Source organism: Sciurus carolinensis, chromosome X (assembly GCF_902686445.1).
Source record: "Sciurus carolinensis chromosome X, mSciCar1.2, whole genome shotgun sequence".
Lineage (NCBI taxonomy): Eukaryota > Metazoa > Chordata > Mammalia > Rodentia > Sciuridae > Sciurus > Sciurus carolinensis.
Window position 1 is genome coordinate 127,906,370 of NC_062232.1, and position 25,098 is coordinate 127,931,467.

The 25,098-nt window shown below is 40.9% G+C and overlaps 1 protein-coding gene across 3 annotated transcripts; it reads left to right on the forward strand.

Annotated features, from left to right (window-relative positions):
• The first annotated feature begins 14,986 nt into the window (after positions 1-14,986).
• Positions 14,987-24,580, forward strand: Vma21 (vacuolar ATPase assembly factor VMA21). Of its 3 annotated transcripts, XM_047536997.1 has the most exons (4): positions 14,987-15,072; positions 15,208-15,476; positions 20,829-20,938; positions 21,669-24,580. In XM_047536997.1, exons 2-4 carry the CDS (start codon positions 15,367-15,369, stop codon positions 21,809-21,811), a joined length of 363 nt encoding a protein of 120 aa, XP_047392953.1. In that variant the 5' UTR covers positions 14,987-15,072; positions 15,208-15,366; the 3' UTR covers positions 21,812-24,580. The 3 variants fall into 3 exon arrangements, with proteins under 3 accessions (XP_047392953.1, XP_047392954.1, XP_047392955.1); XM_047536998.1 differs by lacking the exon at positions 14,987-15,072 and having other exon boundaries at positions 15,089-15,476; XM_047536999.1 differs by lacking the exons at positions 14,987-15,072; positions 15,208-15,476 and adding an exon at positions 15,577-15,730.
• Positions 24,581-25,098: the final 518 nt, after the last annotated feature.

A 25,098-nucleotide genomic window follows, 5' to 3' on the forward strand; every position in this document is an offset into this window, starting at 1 on the left:
CCTCACTGTTTGACAACCGCTGTGCAGACTTAAGTGATATTTACACGCAAAAATGTTTTACTGAGGGACACCATCATTACTCTGGTGTCAGGGGCCAAGGATAACACCCCATTACAGGCCTTCCCTGTTATATGAAGAAAGAAAGATTCATTCACTCATTCAGCTGAGCCCAACTGTGTACACAAATCTGTACTAGGTGCTATAAAAATATGCCTGATCTCACCACAGCCTGAGAGAACACAAAACCATAAGAGTTTTGAAGGAAGGAACTAGTCATGTAGCATAATCCACCCTACTCCTCAGCCCCAGAGTGAGGACCCCTCTGCTCTACCCGCTGCCCACCAAGGGGACAGATCCCATTGTACAGTTACTTTACAAGTCTACAAATTAGAAGGTGGTGCTGTAGAATGCCATTAGAGTCCCTCCGGTCCCACCTGCATCTAGTTCTGATGCTTGGCAGATGGGAAAATTAAGAGGCACGTTCAGAGTGACACTGGAGCCCCGCACAGAGTCACACTTGCATCCGATCTTTTTAACCCTAGTCCAGGGCTCATTCTAACCCATGGTTCAAGCTAATTCTTTCATTAGGACTTTGCAGTTTACAAGGGAACACTGCACCCATTAGGTCATGAGATCCTCATAGCAAATGATTGCCAAGACTGGCACCCCCCCTCAACACACAGTTGTGGGATCTGAGTTACTCCACTCTGCAGTTGGTTCCTATTCTTATCTTAGCCACCTATTTGATGTGACCTACTTCAAAACTGCCTGCCATTCAGACACCAGCCTACAATAAGTTCTGCAATCTGACTGCCTGGTGCCAGACCTTCAGCTCCAGGTCTGTACCTGTCCATTGTAACCCAGCTGCTTCCTCAGCGGGTCCTGTGTGTCTGCCTTGTGGACATACAGGTGAGACGCAACAGTGACCATCGAGGGGATGCACATTTGAAAACAGAGGCTGATCTCAAGCTGTGATCCTCCTGCTTCAGCCTCCAGAGTAGCTAAGATTGCAACCCTGTGCATAGCCAGAGGCAATGCTTGCTCCAACTTGCCTTGTGGGACTCAGAGGTGTTTTGAAAGGAGAGGTAGGGAATGCTGGCTGTCTAGATCCAGCACTGAGACATGTGTAAAGTGGGGTAACTGGGCCATGTGCCCAAATAAAGCATATGCCACCAAAATGAAGGCATTACTCCCAAGGTAAAGTGATGGCAGATGGGCAGCAAGGCAATAGAGCCAAGGCTGCTTTCTTGGCACAGAACTTTCCAGCAGTCAGATCTCAGTCTAACCTGGAATTGGGGGCCTGCACACATGACTTCTGTGAATCAGATTTCCAAAGGAGTAGCTACTTTGTTGTGCAAACATTGGACTCTGTTGACAAATACCTGTTGACAGGCCTGCCTGTATTTGCCTCTGCAGGATGCAGGCTCCTCTCTTACCTGACTTGCCCTCTGGCTTCCTCAGGCCTAAAGTACTACCTTGTCAACCACAAGGCAGTGCAGAACGGAGTTCCTCTCAAGGAAACCTAGATTCTATAGGGCTTAATGCAATGGGGACCTCAGAACCTGGGGGCTGGGTAGCAGAGCGGGGAGTCACGAAGCTTGGCCTTTCCCCATTTACTAGACTAGATATATATTTCAAGGGTTCTTATGAGGAACCACTCCAGGAACACATCTTATAAATCTTCATTTTTCTGGCTTCAATATTCTCATAGCAATTTAGGGAGCAGACAAAAAGAAGGTGGATAATGAGAGTCACAGAGGTGGCCCAGCAGGATTCTCAGTGCAGCTCGATGCCACAACTTTGACTAAAGACACATGTTCAAGACATTGTACTGCAAGCAGTACAAAGATGAGGTCATCAGCCAAGTCCTCTTCTTCTCTGGTGTGCACTCGAGAGGGAGAGATGAGATGTCGCAAATACTTGCCATATGAGTTAAAGAGTTAAAGCACTAACTTGAAAGCCCAAAGTGCCTTCAAGAATCAGGAGATGTTGAGAAAAGAGATGACACTTGGGAGGTGGAAAAAATGGGAATGGCAGCACTTCCAGTGGAGACACAGCATGAGACCATTGAGGACCAGCATGTTTTGGTTGTCCTACAAAGTTGTCTAAGCTTGCAGCCACTTCAATGTTTATAGCAACTCAACTCACAATAGCTTAGCTATGGAACCACCCTAGGTGCCCTTCAACAGATGAATGGATAAAGAAAAGGTGGTATATGTGCTCATATGGAATATTACTCAGTCATGAAGAATGAAATTATGGCATATACTGGTAAATTGATGGAACTGGAGACTATCATGCTAAGGGAATTAAGTCAATCCCTAAAAAACAAAGGCTGAATGTTCTCTCTGATATGTGGATGCTAACCCATAGCAAGGGAGGGTAGAGAGGGGAAGAATAGAAATTCATTGGATGAGATAAAAAGGAATAAAGGGAAGGGGGGAGGGGAATAGGAAAAGACAGCAGAGTGAATCAAACATAACTTTTGTATGTTTATATATGAATACACCAACAGTGTAACTCCACATCATGTACAACCTCAAGAATGGAATCCTAATTAAAATATGTGATATTCCATGTATGTGTAATATGTCAAAATACACTCTACTGTCATGTATGTATAAAAAGAACAAATAAAAAACTCATCGGTAACTTAAAATGTAAGATTTTTTTCTTCTTTACTGTGCAGGTTCATGGGAAGAAATTACTTAAAACAAATTTGACAAATATAATAATGTTATTTCTTTTTTTGATATATTTTGTTTATATATATTTTTGCTATATACATAGCACATAAATGTTTATGTAACTCACACAGACACACACACACACACACACACACACACACACGAATAAGAACAACATTGTCCTAGCTGGGTGGGGTCAGGTTCCCAGGCTGGGGGTGGGTGGAGGAGAGGCATGGCAGCGAGAGCCACAGTGGGCAGGTCCTGACCTAGCAGCATGAACCCATGCATGTGCTGCCTGCATACACACACACACACACACACACGTGAATATGCTTCTGGGCTTTTAGCACATTTATGTTATAAAGGCAAATACAAATTAAGATTTGATTCTCTACATTGAAAAATAAGAGCTTCCTCCTCTCCTTTTTATTCAAAATTTCTCTGTTGTTATTAAATGTACATAAATCTTTTCAATGACCAAATGAGTGTCTTGCCACTCTCAGGAGTGAAGAATGTTCCCTCCTGGACAAGAGGGCCATCTTTCTGCAACAGAATCACTGAGGAAGATAATGTCTGATCTCCCATTTTCCTGGGAAGTGTTGGCCCTAACTTCTGCTTTTGCCTCTCTCCAAATTGTGAAGCCTGCAAAATGTAGTGGCTTTGAAGGAGGGCCCAGTCACTGAGCTAACCAACTGTGTTTTGTCCCTCTCTGCATTTGTCTCTTTTAACATTTTTCCCTCTGAGCTACTTCCTTCTGCAATTACCTAGGATTTCAAGAACAATGAGTCCAACTGATAACCATCTTCATGATAAAGGACTGAAACTATTTTCAAGCAATGGTGAGCCTTGCAGAGCAGGCCACCCCATGATGAGATTGCCCCACACATACTCCATTGTGAAGCAAAGACTGTCCCCCCCAAAGCAGGAGAAATCATCTCACAGTAGGAACTGAGTTACTCCTTCAAGCAGTGACCTTCCCAGAACTTCACAGAACCAGTTCTAAGATAATGATCCACCAGATCATGGCCTGACCAGGATGACTTACTCATCCAGTTACACAAAACCTTCAGTCATGCAAGCATCCAACCTTTGCTCTCATCCTGCTTTTCTATCAATCCTCAAAGTTTCTATCAGTCCCTTGAACACAGATCTTTGGTCACTGTATCCTTATATCTGCCCTTCTCTTCCAGTGTGACCTCACTGATTAAAGCCTCTTTATTGTCCTTCACCACTGCTTGTCTCTTTGATTGGGGCAGGTAGCCACACCTGGTCTGTTGGGCCCACCCTAGCTGGGGCCTTCACTCAAGGGCTTTGAACAGCAGCTTGTACTGGCTGAGCCATAGGACTCTTCCTATCTTTGCAGTCACTTTAGCTTGTTACCTGTGATTCAGACCACATTCTGGATTAGTGCTTATTTGATAACATTTTCTTTCTCTTCCATTGTTACGAAAGAGGTTCTTAGGGCTGGGAGGAATTTTATTTTAAATTATATTTCCACCAACAATATACACAAAGTTCACATGCAGGCAGGCACACGTAGACAGTCACCCATGTCCTTACACACTTGATGAAGCACACTCACATACTTGCACACACACATGCATGTGCACACCCCATTCACTTTGCCCCATTGGGAATGGATCTCTTCTAACTAGGACAGAAACCAGAGGAGCAGCCTGGGACTGCTAACCCAAAACACAAAGGCCACAAGCCTCGGCCTTGAGCACTTTCTTCATCTTTTATTCCTGTCCCCCACCCTACCCTTGGAATGTAACCGAGGACTTTGCACATGCTACATAGGCTCTTTACCACTGAGTTGCATCCTCAGCCCCATCTTGCTATCTGTAACCAAACCACAAGCTCCACATTGTCTTATTTCTCTTAAGTTTCTTTTTCCCACTATAGATGCATTTTTTCCTTTCTCTGTTGCTTCTTTTATTCAACTCAATCATGAAAAATGTAAAAATGGAGAAGGAAAAAAAAACCCAAAAAAGGATTTATAGCTCTTTGGCATTGTGATCCTGCAAACACATTGGGTTTCCCCTTAGATTTCTCAACTCAGTCACTCGTTCATCAATTATGTGTCTATTTATTCACAAAACATTTGGAGTGCAGTTCAGGGTAAGCATGGCAGACTCTGTTGGATGGGGAGCTGGAGTCCAAGATTTCACCCTGGAGTCACCTTGATTAAGGGGCACCTAGACAGCTGCTGGTCCCCTGTCAGGTCCACATCCATCAGGTTGGGCTTTTTTGTTGTTGTTGTCCTAATTAGTTATACATGACAGTAGAACACATTTTGACACATCACATACAAATGGAGCATAACTTCTCATTCCTCTGGCTGTACAGGGTGCTGAGTCACATAGTAGTATACTCATACATGTATATAGGGTAACAATGTCTGCCTCATTCTATCTTCCTTCCCACCCCTGTACCCCCTCCCCTCCCCTCAGTCCCCTCTGCACAATTCAAAGTTCCTTCATTCTTCCCTACCCACCCCCAACAATGCATCAGAATCCACTTATCAGAGAAAACATTCAGTCTTGGTTTTTTGGGATTGGCTCATTTCACTTAGCATGATATTCTCTAGTTCCATCCATTTTCCAGCAAATGCCATAATTTCATTCTTCTTTGAGTCTAATACTTCATTGTGTATATGTACCACATTTTCTTTATCCATTCATCTGTTTTAGGGCATCTAGGTTGGTTCCATAGTTTAGTTATTGTAGATTGAGCTTCTATAAACACTTGATGTGGCTGTATCACAGTACTATGCTGATTTTAAGTCCTCTGGGTATAGGCCAAGGAGTGGGATAGCTGGGTCAAATGGTGTTTCCATTCCAAGCTTTCTGAGGAATCTCCACACTGCTTTCCAGAGTGGCTGCACTAATTTGCAGCCCCACCAGCAATGTATGAGTGTACCTTTCTCCCCACATCCTCGCCAACACCTGTTGTTGCTTATATTTTTGATAATTGCCATTCGAACTGGAGTGAGATGAAATTTTACAGTAGTGTTTTGATTTGCTCAGATTGGGCTTTGAGTGGGCACAGCTTCCCTCCCCTGTCCCTGGCCTGCTAAAAAGAAACTCTGCTCTGGATCAATCAGAGCTACCCTGTCCTGTGCTCTTGGAGTTTGGGAAGATGGCATGGAAACCATTCTTCGAGATAACCAGTGCTGGACATGCAAATTGCTCGGTGAACATTGTTTCCGGAGTCCTTGAGCTCTGCTTGATACTTACCATTTCATTCAGTCAATGGGTTGTTCAAATCTCCTCCAAACTGGGCTCTTGCTGAACACATGTGCTTATCTTGGGGTGTGGCCCTGTCACATGAAACCTCAGGGGCCTTTGTCCTAGTCCCTTTTTCTGTACGATAGCCTATGGTGACAAGCCAATTTGGAGAGTACTTGGGCCAACTTGCAGTTGGCAGCTAAGTCCCTGCCACATCTCAAGCAGGGATCCTCTCCTTGTATCAAAACTTTGGTGTTCTAGGGGCCATGAGGGGTCTGGGCTGATCCCATACCATGCTGGGCAGGCAGCAGTGCCATTTCTGGGTTTCCCAGTGCCTATTTTATCTTTCCAAGGGATCTAATAGTGTGCTATAGGAAGTCAGCTGGGTAAAAACAGTCCTCATCTGTGGACACTGAGTATTCCCAGGCTGCATTAGCACTGTGCCCTCACTGGTTTTAAAATCCGAGCTTAACTATCTGGCACAGAGGGCTGGAAGGCATAACCTGATATGAATTTTAGGTCAATGGATTAAGACTCAAGGGATCAGAGGAGCTGTGAGAACTTCACCAAGCTCATTTTCCTTAGCCTCAATTTTTCTACCTATGAAATATGGGTGGCATAGAAGTTGTAGGCATCATAAACTGGCTCTGTAAAATAATGCAAAAAAATCATGTTTCATGGCAACACTGGTAACTACAAGCTGATATGACATGAGGTGAGGTAGACCCTGAGTAAAACATGCAATTCATTGACCAGGGGATTATGACAGTGGAGTTTTTACTATAATGAACCCTTACTCTTTTTCTCCCCCTAGAAGTGGAAGTACATGTTTTTTTTCACCAGTAAGCACATTTTACTAGTTTGTATTTTGAGAAAAAAAATCACATTCTATATTATAAAGAAACTACAGTTATTGTCTCTCTCATGTATTCAGCACAAGGTTTTTTGATTGGTGAAATTTAATTCCATTTTCCTTATTTCTAAAGTTTTAAAATGCCAGACTGTGAAGGATAAATTTTCAAAAGTACCAGGTGGTGTTTCAAGTAATTTAATCCAAACCCCACAGTCATTATCCAAAAAGGAAATGCAGAATATGATTTTGTGGGTCAGTAAGGCAAATCAGAGGGTGTTTCGAGATCTGACTTTAGGTGCATAATTTACATGTTATCCGGTTAACAGCACACCAGTTTAAAATGATATGGTGGAGAAAACACTAGACTGAGATTTAGGGACTATAAATTCTCTAAGACTAGGGATTTGGGGCAAGTCACTTCCCATTATTAGTTCTCAGTTTTCCAAACCAAAGCAAAAGTGTCAAACCTGTGGTTCTTTCAGTTGATAATCATTTTCTGATCCTCCCAGGAATAATGGAGGTACACTAAGGTTTTCCTTTGTAGTGACCATGCCCCCTTATGTCACTCTGTATCCATAGCAAAAGCCCTGTTTGGACTCTACTTTTATCTAATTCTTTAGACCTGGTTCATGTAGGAAGTACCAGGGGTTTGTTTAAAGGGCAACGTGCTGACTAAATTCTTTCCTTGTCTTACATTTTTTCAGTTTATTTTAAAAGTTCTTTCTGTACCTCAGTGAGCACAGTATAAGTTGCTGTAGTGTCAAAGTCATCAAGAAGTTATGACCAATGGCATTATTCACAGAACTAGAAAAAGAAACAGTTCTTAAATTCATTTGGAAGAATACAAGACCCAAAATAGCCAAAGAAGTCCTGAGAAAGAAGAGTGAGGTTGAAGGCAGCACAAAACCTGACCTCGAATTATACTACAGAGCTATAGTAAAAAAAAATCCCAGCATGGTACTAGCATCGACATAGACAGGAGGACCAATGAAGCACAATAGAAGACACAGAGAAGTCCTACATATGAATCTCATACTTGACAAAGGTGCCAAAAATGTGTGTTGGAAAAAAGACAGTCTTTTAAATAAGTGGTGCTAGGAAAACTGGAGATCCATATGTACAAGAATAAAACACGATCTCTACATCTATCTCACCCTGTACAAACGTCAAATCAAAATGTATCAAAGACTTAGGAATTAGACCATACACTTTGCAAGCGCTAGAAGAAAATATAGGGTCAACACTTCAACATACTGGTGCAGGCAATAACTTCCTTAACAAGACCCCTAAAACTCAAGAAATGAAATCAAGAATTAGGGATAGGGTTGTTGCTCAGTGGTAGAGCACTTACCTAGCACATGCGAGACAATGGATTCAATCCTTGGCCCCACATAAAAATAAATACATAAAGTAAAGGTATTGTATGCATCTACAATGAATAAATATCATGCCATCAAATCAAAAAGCTTCTGCAGAGCAAAGGAAATGATCAAAAGTGTGAAGAGAGAGCCTACAAAATGGGAGAAAATCTTTGCCAGCTGCTCCTCTGTATGGGATTAATACCCAGGTATTTTTTTTTATTGTATACAAATGGAATACATGTTGTTTCTCTATTTGTACATAGAGTCAAGGCATACCATTTGTGTAATCATACGTTTACATAGGGCAATGATGTTTATTTTTTTTCCCTTACCCCCCACCCCTACCACCCCTCTTTTCCCTCTATACAGTCCTTCTTTCCTTCATTCTTACCGCTCTCCTTATTCCTAACCCTAAACCTAACCCTAAACCTAATGCTAACCCCTCCCACCCCCCATTATATGTCCTCATCCGCTTATCAGCGAGATCATTTGTCCTTTAGTTTTTTGAGATTGGCTTATCTCACTTAGCATGATATTCTCCAATTTCGTCCATTTGCCTACAAATGCCATAATTTTATCATTCTTTATGGCTGAGTAATATTCCATTGTATATATATGCCACAGTTTCTTTATCCATTCATCAACTGAAGGGCATCTAGGTTGGTTCCACAATCTGGCTATGGTGAATTGAGCAGCAATGAACATTGATGTGGCTGTATCTCTGTAGTATGCTGATTTTAAGTCCTTTGGGTATAGGCCAAGGAGTGGGATAGCTGGGTCAAATGGTGTTTCCATTCCAAGCTTTCTGAGGAATCTCCACACTGCTTTCCAGAGTGGCTGCACTAATTTGCAACCCCACCAGCAATGTATGAGTGTTCCTTTTTCACCACATCCTCGCCAACACCTATTGTTGCTTGTGTTCTTGATAATCGCCATTCTAATTGGGGTGAGATGAAATCTTAGGGTAGTTTTGATTTGCATTTCCCTTATTACTAGGGATGTTGAACATTTTTTCATATATCTGTTGATTAGTTGTACATCTTCTTCTGTGAAGTGTCTGTTCATTTCCTTAGCCCATTTGTTGATTGGATTATTTGTATTCTTCGTGTAGAGTTTTTTGAGTTCTTTATAGATTCTGGAAATTAGCACTCTATCTGAGGTATGGTTGGCAAAGATATTCTCCCACTCTGTAGGCTCTCTCTTCACATTTCTGATAATTTCCTTTGCTGAGAGAAAGCTTTTTAGTTTGAATCTATCCCAGTTGTTGATTCTTGCTTTTATTTCTTGTGCTATGGGAGTCCTGTTAAGGAAGTCTGATCCTAAGCCAACAAGTTGAAGATTTGGACCTACTTTTTCTTCTATAAGATGCAGGGTCTCTGGTCTGATTCCGAGGTCCTTGATCCATTTTGAGTTGAGTTTTGTGTAGGGTGAGAGATAGGGGTTTAATTTCATTCTATTGCATATGGTTTTCCAGTTTTCCCAGCACCATTTGTTGAAGAGGCTATCTTTTCTCCATTGCATATTTTTGGAACCTTTGTCTAGTATGAGAAAATTGTATTTATTTGGGTTTGTGTCCATGTCCTCTATTCTGTACCATTGATCTACCTGTCTATTTTGGTACCAATACCATGCCGTTTTTGTTACTATTGCTTTATAGTAGAGTCGAAGATCTGGTATTGCAATACCTCCTGCTTCGCTCTTGCTACTGAGGATTGCTTTAGCTATTCTGGGTTTTTTATTCTTCCAGATGAATTTCATAATTTCTTGCTCTATTTCTGTAAGGTACATCATTGGGATTTTAATTGGAATTGCATTGAATCTGTATAGCACTTTAGGTAGTATAGCCATTTTGACAATATTAATTCTGCCTATCCAGGAACATGGGAGATCTTTCCATCTTCTAAGGTTTTCTTTAATTTCTTTCTTTAGTGTTCTGTAGTTCTCATTGTAGAGGTCTTTCACCTCTTTTGTGAGATTGATTCCCAAGTATTTTATTTTTTTTTGATGCTACTGTGAATGGGGTAGTTTTCCTAATTTCTCTTTCTGAAGATTCATCACTTATGTATAAAAATGCATTGGATTTATGAGCATTGATCTTGTAACCTGCTACTTTACTGAATTCACTTATGAGTTCTAAAAGTTTTCTGGTGGAATTTCCAGGTTCCTCTAAATATATAATCATGTCATCAGCGAACAGGGATAGTTTGAGTTCTTCTTTTCCTATTCGTATCCCTTTAATTTCTTTGGTGTGTCTGATTGCTCTGGCTAGAGTCTCAAGGACGATGTTGAATAGAAGTGGTGAAAGAGGGCATCCCTGCCTTGATCCAGTTTTTAGGGGGAACGCTTTCAGTTTTTCTCCATTTAGAATGATATTAGCCATGGGCTTAGCGTAGATTGCCTTTATAATGTTAAGGAATGTTCCCACTACCCCAATTTTTTCTAGTGTTTTGAGCATGAAGGGATGCTGTATTTTATCGAATGCTTTTTCTGCATCTATTGAAATAATCATGTGATTCTTGACTTTAAGTCTGTTGATATCGTGAATGACATTTATTGATTTCCGAATGTTGAACCAACCTTGCATCCCTGGGATAAAACCCACTTGATCGTGGTGCACTATCTTTTTAATATGTATGCGATTTGCTAAAATTTTGTTTAGAATTTTTGCGTCGATGTTCATTAAGGATATTGGTCTGAAATTTTCTTTCCTCAATGTGTCTCTGTCTGGTTTAGGTATCAGGGTGATATTGGCTTCATAGAACGAGTTTGGGAGGGTTCCCTCCTCTTCTATTTCATGGAATACTTTGAGGAGTATTGGAATGAGCTCTTCTTTAAAGGTTTTGTAGAACTCGGCTGAGAACCCATCTGGTCCTGGACTTTTCTTTGTTGGTAGGCTTTTGATGACCTCTTCTATTTCATTGCTTGAAATTGGTTTATTTAAGTTGTGTATGTCCTCCTCGTTCAGTTTAGGTAATTCATATGTCTCTAGAAATTTGTTGATGTCTTCGAGGTTTTCTGTTTTGTTGGAGTATAGATTTTCGAAATAGCTTCTAATTATGTTTTGTATTTCACTCGTGTCTGTTGTGATGTTTCCTTGTTCATTCCGAATTTTAGTAATTTGAGTTTTCTCCCTCTTTCTCTTTGTTAGTGTGGCTAAGGGTTTATCAATTTTATTTATTTTTTCAAAGAACCAACTATTTATTTTGTTAATTTTTCCAATTGTTTCTTTTGTTTCGATTTCGTTGATTTCGGCTCTGATTTTAACTATTTCCTGTCTTCTACTACTTTTGGTGTTGGTCTGCTCTTCTTTTTCTAGCACTTTGAGCTGTAGTGTTAAGTCGTTTATTTGTTGATTTCTACTTCTTTTTTTGAATGCGCCCCATGAAATAAATCTTCCTCTAAGTACTGCTTTCATAGTGTCCCAGAGATTTTGATATGATGTGTCTTTGTTCTCATTTACTTCTAAGAATTTTTTTATTTCCCTCCTGATGTCTTCTGTTATCCATTCATCATATAATAGTGTATTATTTAATCTCCAGGTATTGGAGAAGTTTCTGTTTTTTATTCTGTCATTTGTTTCTAATTTCAATCCATTATGATCTGATAGAGTACAAGGTAGTGTCTCTATCTTCTTGTATTTGCTAACAGTAGCTTTGTGGCATAAAATATGGTCTATTTTAGAGAAGGATCCATGTGCTGCTGAGAAGAAAGTGTATTCGTTCTTTGTTGGATGGTATATTCTGTATATGTCCGTTAAGTTCCGTTCTGAGAACCTGGAGAAGCTGGCTGTGTGGGCGGGGCCCACCGCCGGAGTGCGCAGGACTGCCTGTGGATGACTCTAGCTGCCCTGCCCGGCTCCGATAAGCCACCTCTATCTGGGCCTGCCACCCGGGCCGAGCTTTACCCAGTGGGCAGACTCACCTGTGGCTCTATTTCAGTCCGAGTCTCTCAATGCCTCCCCTTCTTAACTCCTGGGTTTTGGAGCGACTGGGGGTGCAGTTACCCTCTAGGCCGCCATCTTGGATCGCCCCGAATACCCAGGTATATAAAGACCTCAAAAATGTAGCACTAACCTCCCCAGTCAATAAATAAACAAAATAACTAAACAGACATTTCTGAAAATAAGAAGCACAATGGCCAACAAATATAAGAAAAAAGTTTAACATCTCTGGTAATCAGGAAATTGCAAATCAAAACTATGCTAAGATTTCTTCTCATACCAGTCAGAATGGCAATTAACAAGAATATAAGAGGTGGAATGAAACCAGATGCCCATCAGTAGATGAATGGATAATGGAAATACGGTATATATACACAATGAGTTCTACTCAGCCATAAAAAAGAATGAAATTATGATATTTGCTGGCAAATGGATAGAAATGGAGAAAATCATGCTGACTGAAATAAGCCATACTCAGAAAATCAAGGGTGAAATGTTTTCTCTCATATGCTGAAACTAGAGCAAAATAAGGGAGAAAAGGGGGATGGGATATCATAAAGATACAGGGAAGATGAGTGGAGTAGAAGGAAATTGAGAGGGAGGGAGGAGGTACAGGAAAGAGAAGGAAATGCAGAATGAACCTAACGAAATCATACCACATGCATATGTAAATATATCTCAGGAATTTCTACCTTTAAGTGTATGTAGAAAGCACCAATCAAAAATAAATAAATAAATAAATGAGCTAAAAGAGGGGCCATAGAATAGAGGAAGGAAAATATGGGAAGGGAGGAGATGAGGGAAAGGTGTGGGAAAACTGAGACTGAAATGGAGTGATCAAATTCCACGCATGTATGATTTTGTCAAATTGAATCCAACCATTATGTATAACCATAATGCTCTAATAAAAATTAAGAAGGTATGAGGGCTTTAGTTGATAAGAAACAAATTTATGTAAACCAGAATGAGTGACCATTTTTTCCATGTGAGATTTCATATATGAATGGCTCTTGTTTATCACACAACTGTCACACAGGTGGCTAACGTGAGATTGTAGAATTGCCCACCTGGGACTCAAGTCACGCGAGATCTCAATAGATAGGTAAGTTCCTTCCCTGTCTGGACTACAGATTCCACATCTGTACAAACAGATGTTTAGATTATTGTGATATATTGAATTGTATCTTTACCCCCATCAAATTTGTGTTGTTCTAGCCTCCTGCAGCTCATTGTGTGAACTCACTTGGAAACAGTATTGTGGCAAATGTAATTAGTTAAGAAAATTTCATAAGGGAAAAGGGAGGCCACGTTATGCAATATGACTGGTGTCCTTTGTAAAGTAGAAATTTGGACACAAATGCCAAAGATTGTCAGCCAACCACCAGAAGCAGCTAAGAGAAAGAAGCATGGAAGAAATCCTTCTCTTGCAGCCTTCAGAAGGAACTAACCTTAATCTCACACATCTAGCCCCAGAACTGAGAGATGATTAACTTCTGTTGTTCAAGCCACTTTGTTTGTGATACTTTGTTACAGCAGCCCCAGATAACTAATAAAACCACATCAGCGGCTCCTAATATTTTTATTACCAAGAACCCTTTTGCTCTTTGTCCCCTTGTGGACAATATTCATTTCTTTAACAAATATTTATTGAGTGCCAACTATAAACCAGGCCTTATTCTAGGAATTGGGAGCACATGTTCCTTCCTCCATGTTCCTTCCATGTTTGAACAGATTTACTAAGGTTTATTTTAGTTTAGCAATACTTTATGTGTTTTCTCATGAAATAACCAGGATTAGGTCATCAATCTAATTATTGCCCCATATCAAAGAAAGGTGATGTTTTAAGTAGGTTTTGATGCCTTATACTATGTAAACATTTCAATTGTTAGTTTTTTAAAATACGGAAAATTGGCCTGGTATGGTGGTACCTGCCTGTAGTTCCAGTGACTGGGGTGTCTGAGATACGACTGCAAGCTTGAGGCCAACCTCAGTAACTTAGTGAGACCTCATCTCAAAATAAAAAGGACTAGGGATGTTGCTCAGTGGTATACCACCCCCGAGTTTGTTCCCCAGTGTGTATGAATTTTATATGGAAAATTGTTCTCTGTATTTCTCCATTACTACATTCAAGGGGGTAATGGTCTCTCCTGGATGATTCTCTGAAGCAGAAGTCCACAGACTTTCCCTGTAAAGGGACAGATAGTAAATATTTTAGGATTTGTGGACCATACCACCTGGTACAACTAAACACTGCAGTTGTGGACAAAACAAATGAATGACTGTGACTCGGTTCCAATATATTTTATTTATAAACACTGACATTTGAATTTCATAATTTTCATGTGTTATGAGATGTTATTCTTTAGACTTTTTTTAAAACCACTTACAAGTGGAAAAAAAGATTCTTAGCTCGTTTGTTATAGAAAACCAGGCAGCAGGCTATATGTATTTGGCTGGCCACAATTTGTCAACCCCAGGCCTAGATTCTTTGTAGCTCTTCCCTAAATTCTTATATTAGTTGGTTCTCAGCCACCTAAAGATCAAGATGAGGCCCATAGAGGGATTATTAAGTTTGAACTTAAGTTTGAAGCCCAGGCTTCCTGCTGCTCAGTCTGCTGCCCTCTCTCAGGCTTTAAGCTGCTGGTTTAGTCATGATTTCAGATGTGGTCTTTATGTCCCCGTGGTGCAGAAAATAGATGTGTGGTCAGCGGCCCTTTCCAGACGTCGCCCATGTAAGGGCTGTCCTCTTATTAGCAGCCAGTGGCAACCTAATTTTGACAAGCCTGACCCTGAGCTTCCACACCCTTTTCGTTTACATCTCTCTCGGGTTGCCATCTGTCCTTACTATTTGAGTCCCTGTTGTCTCATTGGCGGCTTTCTGAGCAGCTGCAAAATGTTTTTAACTTTGAGTGGAAGTTGGGGTCACCGCTACCGGACTGGAACAGTCCCTCCCAGCAAGGACTCTGATTTCAGCGGCGGTTCCCTAGTTTTACGGACTCTGGTGAGTTGTGAAGCAACTCCTTCCCGCTTCCCATGGCAGGACTTCCACTGCGGGCAGTAATTAACGAGCCGTTTGCTCCGGGGCTGGTGGAATAATGTGCATTGCTTTTTTGTGTTGTTGTCGGAAACTGCTTAGTTGCCTAGCACCACAGTCGCCTGCTTCCTTGTCCTCCCCGCGGCTCCTGTGCTGTGGTCGCCTTGCTGCGCCGCCGGTCGGCGATCCGGACCAAGACGGTGAGAGAGGCGTTCGCTCGAGCTCAGGGGGCTACGGCGACGACACCCGCCCGGCAGGAGTATGCTACGAGGCAAGTCCCGGCTCAACGTGGAGTGGCTGGGCTACTCGCCCGGCCTGCTCCTCCAGAACAAGCCGCTCCTGGCAGGGCGCACGCCGCGCAACCTCCGCGGGTAAGTCACGTGAGCTCCAACGCCGAGCCCCAGCCGCTGCCCGCCGCAGCCTTGCATCACCACCCTGCGCCGCGCCTGCGTACTGCGCCCTGCACGGACTTCCCGGGCACTTCCGGCGCAGCCGGCCTGGAACTGTGTCGCTCGCTTAGGGGCCGCTGAGCCCAACCCTCTGCCGAGTGCTGCGGCCGGCACGGGGACACAATGGAGCGCCTCGATAAAGCGGCACTGAACGCGCTGCAGCCACCTGAGTTCAGGTAGCCCCGAGCGACTCCCGGTCCGCAAAGCGGGCGGGCTCTGGCCTGCGGTGGGGCTGAGGGAAGGCCCGAGCAGGACTGCTGTGGGTATGGGATCCGGACCCTTAGGGTGTGACCACGGGGTGGGGGAGCCGGGGAGCAGGTTGGACCCCGCAGAGTCTGCAGAGTCCCGAACGTAGCGCTTCGGAAGGAGGGATCCAGGGTGCCAGGAGACAGCCAGCGGGCCTTCAGCTCTTGCTTCTGCCCAGGACTCCCTCCTGATGTTTGAATTGCAGTCTCCCCCGCTACAGGAGCAGTTCTCTGGCAGTGGCGCCCCCTCCTCCACCAAAGAGCTTAATTAAGCTTCTCCAGAGCCCCTCATCACAATTGTTCTATTTAACAGAATATCAGCAAAAAGTTCTGAAAAAACCTCAATGTGGGATAGGACTTCCTCTTTTTTGTGAGGACAAAATTGCTCTGTCTTGAATACCTGAGTTTGGCTGCAGATTTGATGATATTACTTCTGCTCTTGTGGTAAAACTTGTAAAACCTCTGACTAATCTAAAAAATGGGACAAAAAGCACTTGTCATGTAAACCTTCAAACCCCTCCTCCCACTGGGTATAAAGTTCAAAGAATTTCCAAACTAAAGGTCCATTGAATCTTTCAGGCAGTAGCAACTCTGGACCCTGCAACCAATAAACCTGCTTCCTGAAAATTCCATGGGTGTCCAGCCTCTCCTGTCCTACATCATTTGGCGACCCAGACGGGACAGTGGAGGAGAAGACAGCTTTTCTGCCTCTCTCGGCCCCAGGTCCGGCTTCCCTGGGACGCTGGAGGGCAACACTTCTCCTTGGTGTATCACAGGCGACTCTTTGCCTGCAGGTGAGGCAACTCACCCCACATCCTGGAGTGGCCGCCCCAAAGCACCAGGGAACCCATGAGGAGCAGGAACCAGGAATATGGAAGTTAGACCACCACCAGAGTGAAACAGGTAGGACCCAGTCCATTGACGGTGCCCCACCTGACTTCCCCACAGAGGCCTAAGCAGGGGGACGAGAGGCTGGATCAACCTCTGAGTCCTGAGTAACCTCCTCAAGGAGCTGGAGCTGAAAAGAACCCGGGAAGTCCCCCAAGTAGTCTCCATTCAGGGTCAGCGAGCACAGGGGAAACCGGGACTCCTTCTTTGGATTTGGAATTTTTGGAATTGGGGCGATATAGAAATTCTGCTCTGGCCATATCTGTGTGGAAGTGTGTGAATGAGACGGAGCAAAGAAGGGTTCTGACCCAACCAAAGGACCCAAGGGAGTGTGGTGGAGTCCCCAGTTCGTGGTTCCGGGGTGCCTCATACAGTCTGGGGAGGAATTCCACCGACCAACATCTAGGTGGAAGCTCCAGGTTGGGGGCTGATACCTACCACAAGGCTAAGAGGACCCTGAGTCCCCACGAGGAGAACAGCCGGAGATGGTGGAAGGGAGGGTTGTCCTAAGTGTGCTGGTTTCCTTTCTGTCTTTTCTTTGTCAGGTTTTTCTCTGTTTAGTTCCCTTTGGTTGGGTCTTACAGGCCATTATAGTTCCCACGATCATCAGCATGGACTGCCCTCCTAGACAGGCTCTCCACCAAGGGGGCTGTTTCTGTACAGTTTCTTGCCAGCAATCAATACAAGGGAATTGGACTGGGTGTCCAGGGGTTCTGACTCTATTGAAAGGACCTCACCAATGACAGTTTTGTCTAAAGGTCTTTCTGGTGGCCATTCCACACCAATGGCTGGCCACTGTAGTTTGCAGAGAGTGTTAAACCTTTGTGGAGCGAGTTTCACCCCATAGTTACCATTAAAAGTCTTCTCAGAGTTTTGGAACAGACATTTCAAAGGACTCCGTTTCCTTCCTGTGCCTCCCACGTTCCACCCTGCATCAGTGTCGCCCCTGTGCTCGCTGACCCTGAATGCAGACTACTTGGGGGACTTCCCGGGTTCTTTTCAGCTCCAGCTCCTTGAGGAGGTTACTCAGGACTCAGAGGTTGATCCAGCCTCTCGTCCCCCTGCTTAGGCCTCTGTGGGGAAGTCAGGTGGGGCACCGTCAATGGACTGGGTCCTACCTGTTTCACTCTGGTGGTGGTCTAACTTCCATATTCCTGGTTCCTGCTCCTCATGGGTTCCCTGGTGCTTTGGGGCGGCCACTCCAGGATGTGGGGTGAGTTGCCTCACCTACAGGCAAAGAGTCGCCTGTGGTACACCAAGGAGAAGTGTTGCCCTCCAGCGTCCCAGGGAAGCCGGACCTGGGGCCGAGAGAGGCAGAAAAGCTGTCTTCTCCTCCACTGTCCCGTCTGGGTCGCCAAATGATGTAGGACAGGAGAGGCTGGACACCCATGGAATTTTCAGGAAGCAGGTTTATTGGTTGCAGGATCCAGAGTTGCTACTGCCTGAAAGATTCAATGGACCTTTAGTTTGGAAATTCTTCTAACTTAATGCCCAGTGGAGGGTGGTGCTTGGAGGTTTACATTTTTGTAGGAGTCTACATAGCAGTATTATTATTTTTTTCTTTTTGTGTTCACAGAAAGTGCATTTTGTCCCATTTTTTTTTTTTATTACTCAGAGGTTTTACAAATTTGACCACAAAAGCAGAAATAACATCTTCAGGTCTGCGACCAAACTTGGCAGTTGCAAGATAGAGCAACTCAGTCCTCAAAATAGGAAGTCCTATCCCACATTGAGTTTTTTTCAGAACTTTTTGCAGATATTCTGTTAATAAGAACGATTGTGGTGAGGGTCTCTGGAGAGACTTAATTATGATTCTTTGTGGAGGAGGGGAACCTACTACATTTCTTAATAGAATTTGCAGCAACATCTTGAAGTGGATGAAAAAAGTTCTTTTAAGTTTTGCTTGCCACAAAAAGGAATGTGGGAAGCTTTCTCTCAGTATTCACTGAAGAAACCTACATGGAGTTGGAAAACTGGGTGGTGGTAAGAGCAATGGTGTTTAAGATTGATTTAGAATTTCCCTTGTGGTGCCACTTTAATTCTGACCTTCACTCCTCATTTCTAACATGTCTCAGCAAGCCCCGATTAGAGATACAAAAGAAAGCAATTGAATTATATCAGCCTTTGTTTTATAATAAAGTAAAATGGACAACTGCAGTGGGCTGGGTGAGGCTGGGAACCAAGGAGAAAATATGCTATGGAGACCAGGAGGATTTAACTTAGTTTTTCGAATTTTGTACACTTTGATCTTATACCGTCATGCCTGTATAAGGATTTTTGGTAAATGACAGCTTTGTGGCTAGTGATATTTATTGCCATCTTAGTTTATGTACACTCTGGGAGGTTCACACAATGAAAAAATAGCCTGAAAACACTTTTCTCAGAACATATTCCTGGTGTTAAGTGATGCATGAGTGCCCTTATAAGTCAGTGAAATCTTAACCCAGAAAAATAGTCAAATTTTTAAATTTTAAGATAAAGAATGGGACTGCGGTTGTAGCTCAGTGGTAGAGGAAATGCCTATCATGTGTGAGAAACTGGGTTTGAGCCTCAGTATCATATAAAAACAAATAAATAAAATAAAGGTATTGTAGCCATTTATACCGAAAAATGGTTCGTTTATAGGAGATATTCTGGAATATTGTGAAAAATTAATAGGTAGATAAAAAATAAGATAATGAGGCTGTTATTAACTTTAGAAAAAAGAATGTGGAAGAAAAGAGAGTGCAATGTATTGTGAATAATATTGATACTGGCTTAATATAACATGGACCAGTGTTTAACAAAAAAAATCTATATAATTAGAGTGTGGGTAGGAAAAATGAATTACTGAGATAGGGGAGAGATATTTAGTGTTTTCTCACCATGGCGGGAAGTCAACGGACAAGGAATAAAGTTGACAGGTCAATAAATAGCGGTACAAGGGGCTGGAGATGTAGCTCAGTGATAGAGTCCTTGCTGAAGTGGTGTAAGGCCCTGGGTTCATCTCCTGCACCAAAATGAATAAATAAAAGAAAAATGGATATAAGCGTATAGCTTTTTAAAGGTATGGAGAAAAATGTCAGTGAAACCAAAGAAGTTCAGGGTGGTAACGCAAAGGGATAAGAGACGCGTTTTAATCACAAGGCTTCTAGTGCTGTTTGACTTCTAAACTGATACACGCGGATGTGCTTATTTCTCTGTTTTCCTTTCATGGAAAGTATATTTTTAAACTTTAATAAATAAATAAACAAGGGCCTGGAGTATATTTGCATATTAAAGCAATCCTGGGTTCCATTGCCAACACTGGAAAGAGGAAATAGTGCAAGGGAAGGAAGGAGAGAAAAGAAACGTTCTGTGGTCTCTTCATGTTATGAATCACACTTTTTTCTTTCTATCTTGTATAAGGATTTTTTTTTATGTTATCAGGGATTGAACCCTGGGGCACTCAACCACTGAGCCACATCCCCAACCCTTTTTTGTATATTATTTGGATACAGGGTCTCTCTGAGTTGCTTAGGGCCTCGTTAAGTTGCTGGGACTGGTTGTTTTTGAACTGGGAACTTCATGTCTCAACCTTTCACGACACTGCATTACGACACTGGGATTACACGGGGTGCATTACAGTGGTGGCCAAATATATTTTGTTTTTCTGCTTTCTGTAGGTTTTTTTTTCTACTTTTTAAACTGTTAAAAATATCACGTTAGACAAGGTCTGCACAGACTCAGAATCCATCTTAAATTTCACTATGCCATGATTTCTTTTGAATAAGATGAAGATTTTTGGGTGCTGGGAGGGTGGGACTTTCCTGTTGGAGGCGGGGCAGAGCGAACACACTGTATGGATTTAAGAAGCTGGATTTGATTCTGCAAAACGGATCTGCGTCATTTTGAAGTGGAGCAACCGCGCCATGATCTTACAAATTCTCGACAGGGCTTGACAGGCATCTCTTGCTTCACTTAAAGACTTAACTGCTATTTGCCACGTCCCACCTTGGGTCTTTTGGATCTTCCGATTTTCCGACAGTCCTCTCTGGTCGCTGATTCCCGGGCAGGGGCATATTTTCCAGCATCTGATCTGTGTGGTTTATAGAGTTAGATGTACAACTATTTTCATATGGCTGTGAAGATTCTCAATTTTTCTTCGTTTACTTCATTCTAGAAGTGAAAGTTCGTTAGCTTCCACACTGAAGACGCTCCTGTTCTTCACGGCTTTAATGATAACGGTTCCGATCGGATTATATTTCGCAACTAAATCTTACATATTTGAAGGTAATCCTCAACTCATAAACAGACGTTTCTCCCCTTACATATTTTAAGTTCTGTACTTTTAGAGTTTTTTTATTTAGTTTCTGTACTCTTTTTATTGGTAAAGTGAGTATTGCTATTTTTTCTCTGGTTTTGCTTTTCAAAATTAATATGAATCTTCATGGAATGCACTCTTGCATCTCATGTGATTCAGAAGACTGGTTGACATGTAAAGAATTTGGTGGGGTGGTGTTTTTGTTTCAAACATTAGGAGGAAGATAAAATTAAATCTCCTTTTTGATATCGAAGTCCTTAAGCAGCCAGGTGTGGTGGTGCACATCTGTAATTCTAGTCACTTGGGGAGCTTAGCCAGGAGAATTGCAAGTTGGAGGCCAACCTGTGCAACTTAGTAAGATCCTGTCTCAAAATTAAAAAAAAAAAAAAAAAAAAAAAAAAAAAAAGGACTGGGGCTGTATTACTCTAGTAATGTGCCCCTAACTTCAGGTCCTAGTACCAAAAAAAAAAAAAAAAAGACCTTAAACAAAGTTATAATGATGATTTCGTTTCAATTAAGATTCTGAATATGTAGAAGATAGTCAGATCTTACTGAATACTCAATTTACTACCATCCAAAATAGTACATTTTAATTGCTTGACTAGTTAAATAAATATGCAACCAATAAGCATTAGTATACTTTGTTTTATACCTTGGTAAATTTTAAAATAAAATGAAAACTTTTTCTTTCTTTGATAGGTGCCCTAGGGATGTCCAACAGGGACAGTTACTTTTATGCAGCAATTGTTGCTGTCGTTGCAGTTCATGTGGTGCTGGCCCTCTTTGTCTATGTGGCCTGGAATGAAGGCTCACGGCAGTGGCGTGAAGGCAAGCAAGATTAAAGTGAATATCGCCTTTTCATGCAATTTAAATGATCTTTTAATATGGTAAATCTTTCTGAAGCATTGGTAATGAGTAAATTTTATTTGAATAAAGTTGAAATAACATGTTAAAATCAAACTTAAGGAGTCACATTTGACCATGTGTAAATTTTAACTCATCTAATATAGTATTTTGTATAATTGGGTTTAACTTCATGAATTTCCCATTTGGAAAGGAGAATTGAAAATGTTAAATTGGTATAAATGAATACATTAAATGAGTTTCACATTATCCTGGGAACAGTTTGATTATCTTACAACAAAAAGAAAGTTTTATAACTTTTTGTCTTAAAAGTTGCTTTTAAGTTTTACTGTGCATATATTAAGATGTACATGGTGACACAAGTCTAAACTTGAACACAGGAGCATTTCCCTAACTATCATGAAAATATCAGGTCCTTGGATTTGAGATTTTAATTTCCTGTGGAAAACTGCTTAAATTTTGGACACTGGTATTAATCTGAATGTCACTGACAAATTTCACAAAAGTATAATTCCTAGTCAGAGTATATCTCTCATTACAATTATTTGATGGGAAAATTAAGATAAGTCACACCCCATTCATGGAAAGGAATTTGATTTATTGCAGGATCTAGAGAGCAAAGAAAAAGTGACTGTCCGCTGTGTGCTTTTAAGAGCAATTTATCACAATGTACTTCTCTCCCTAGTTCACATGAAACTTAGGCTTCATTACAAAGTTTGTGGAAATTCCATTTAAAATTATAATTCCTACTTTTTAAAAAAATATATAATGTATATGAATTTGTATTTCATAAACTCTTCATATTTGCATACATTCACAGTGTAAACAATTCTGAAAATATTAATTTTATCACTATCCAAGAAGTATTCTAGGGATTTCTGGTCTAATGGTCTTTTTAATGAGAGCTTAGTTGCATTCAATATATAGACACATAAATAATCCTCAAGATCCTTTTTAATGGGGAAAACATCCCTGTGATTTTACTTTAATACTTTTAGTCTGTTCTTTCTAGCCATCTGGTACTGTTTGTCTGCAATCTAAAAACACTGATCCTTCAGATGTTTGTCTCTTAACTATAGAACCATATAAATATATGGAAAATACATATTCAAACAGGAAAACAGCAAAAACTTCCCTTGTAATCTAGCCACATGGAGATAATCACTACTTTGGTTTGTATCCTGTGTGCAGTTTTGAAAGTTATTTCTCAATGCTAGTTCCATACATACTGCAAGTTTGGTTTAAGTTCAGATCCTGCCATTTGTATCTGATAGCTATTTACATTTTTTTCAGATAAATGATAATTTGCCATTTTCTTATAAAGCGCTTTTACTTTTAAAATTCAAATTCTCAATGTTTTTACCATACAGAAATGATAAATATGTAAGGAGATAAATATGTGTGACCTAATTTAAACCTTACACAATGTATATATGTATCAAAATATCACATGCCCCCCAAATATGTACAATATTTATGTTTTTATGTATTAGTTAAGAAAGTAAAAGAAAATATAAATTTCTTATAACTGATGATACCATTACAAGGACCCTTGGTTAAGTGCTTGCCATTATTAATTTGTTCACTGTTACTGATTTTTTATGTTGTGAAACTGGTCAAAAGGAAAAGAAAGATGATTAGGCATAAAAGTCAACCATGCATTGGTGCTTGTAGAGCAAAGTAAAAGATCAGTGTGGAGATAGGATTGTTCTTAATTCTTGCTTAAAGGTAAATGCTGTCTACAGTTTAAATATCTTTAAGCAGCTATTCTAAAGTTAAAGTTTTTTCGGTAAATATTACAATTGTATATAATGACATTTGAGTCTAGGGTGTTTTGTTGTAGAGTTCTAAATGTTTTCCTCATTAGATCGCCTGCTGTATTTAGAATTATTCACCTGATTTTTTACATAATGCCATGGTTTTTCTTGTACTTTTGGAATCTTAGGCTGTTTGTAAAATAAAATGTCCAATGTTAGATAATTTTTTTGAGTTTAGACATTTACTGAGTAGCTAATGATATGTATATTTTTCTGTAAGTATTTAAACCAGGGATATGTGCAAACACATCATTTTCTCTTGGGAAAATACCAAGTGTTTAAAAGTTAAAATCAGATTTTAGGATTGATTGATATTGCTATTTAGAATTATTATTAAATAGACTTTTCAAAGCAGTTATTTTTCCTAGAGTTTTAACTGTTAGCTCACTAGTTTGCTGCTGATAACTGTGTTAAATAGCATATGGTATTTGACAAATAAGTTTATTTTTCAAGGTATTTTGCCCGTTTTCACTTGTATAATGTATATACTTCAAGATATATAGGTAAGAAAGCTACAGTTGAGCCCTTATACATTGTTTTAAGTTAGGAATATGTTCCCTGTTGGTGTGAAAACTGATTGTAATAATAACCTCAATTAGGAAGTGTAACTTGAAGCATCAGTTCAAGCTGCTGATTTAATCCCATTTACTGTAACTATACCTTCTAAACCTTTTGATTTACTCTCCAGAATGTAATCCTTTTTTCCCCCACTGAGCTAAAAAATGGCAGATCTGCTGGAGAATGTCATTAGCTTTTCAGATGGATACCATTTTTTGTATAACAGTAGAAGTTAATTTTGAGTTGTTAATGAAGTATTTTAAACCTGCCATTAAAAACAAAATAAAACCCTGTGTTTCAGCCAGGCAAGATGGTGCACATCTGTATTCCCAGCTACTTGGGAGGCTGAGGCAGGAGGATCATGGGTTCAAGGCCAGCTTGGGCAACTTAGCCAGACCCTATCTCAAAATAAACATAAAAATGTGCTAGAGATAGAGCTTTGTGGTAGAGTGCTCCTGGGTTCATTCCCTAGTACACAAACAAACAAAAGCCCTGTGTTTCATGGGCATCTTAACAGAAATAAGTTATAATAATTAGAATGTTTTTATCATAAAAATCACATCAGCTTTATCAAAAGAAACAACTGATTAACTTTGTTTCATGTTTATTTTACATCTTCATATAAATTTTACATATAGCTAGTGTACCCAAGGAGACAAGTAAAAACAGTTCAACCAAGTGGGTATACCCCCAAACAGACTATAGCTGAAGGTACATAAAATATTTAAATTCTGTTTTAAACCCAGACAAGTTCATGTTTATTGTTAATTTGTGCCCACATGAAGTTGTGGACTGTTGTCAAGCCCATTTGTTAAATGCTTCAACTGTGACACAGAATTTGTTTCTTGGTTTAGGTCAGTGGCAGGTTTCTCTGCTGTCAAGCACTCCAT

Coding starts and splice junctions, on each gene's coding strand:
- Vma21 (XM_047536997.1), top strand. CDS start 15,367: ATGCTACGAGGCAAGTCCCGGCTCAACGTGGAGTGGCTGGGCTACTCG. Junction 15,477..20,828: donor ACGCCGCGCAACCTCCGCGG/GTAAGTCACGTG, acceptor ACTTCATTCTAG/AAGTGAAAGTTCGTTAGCTT. Junction 20,939..21,668: donor TAAATCTTACATATTTGAAG/GTAATCCTCAAC, acceptor TTTCTTTGATAG/GTGCCCTAGGGATGTCCAAC.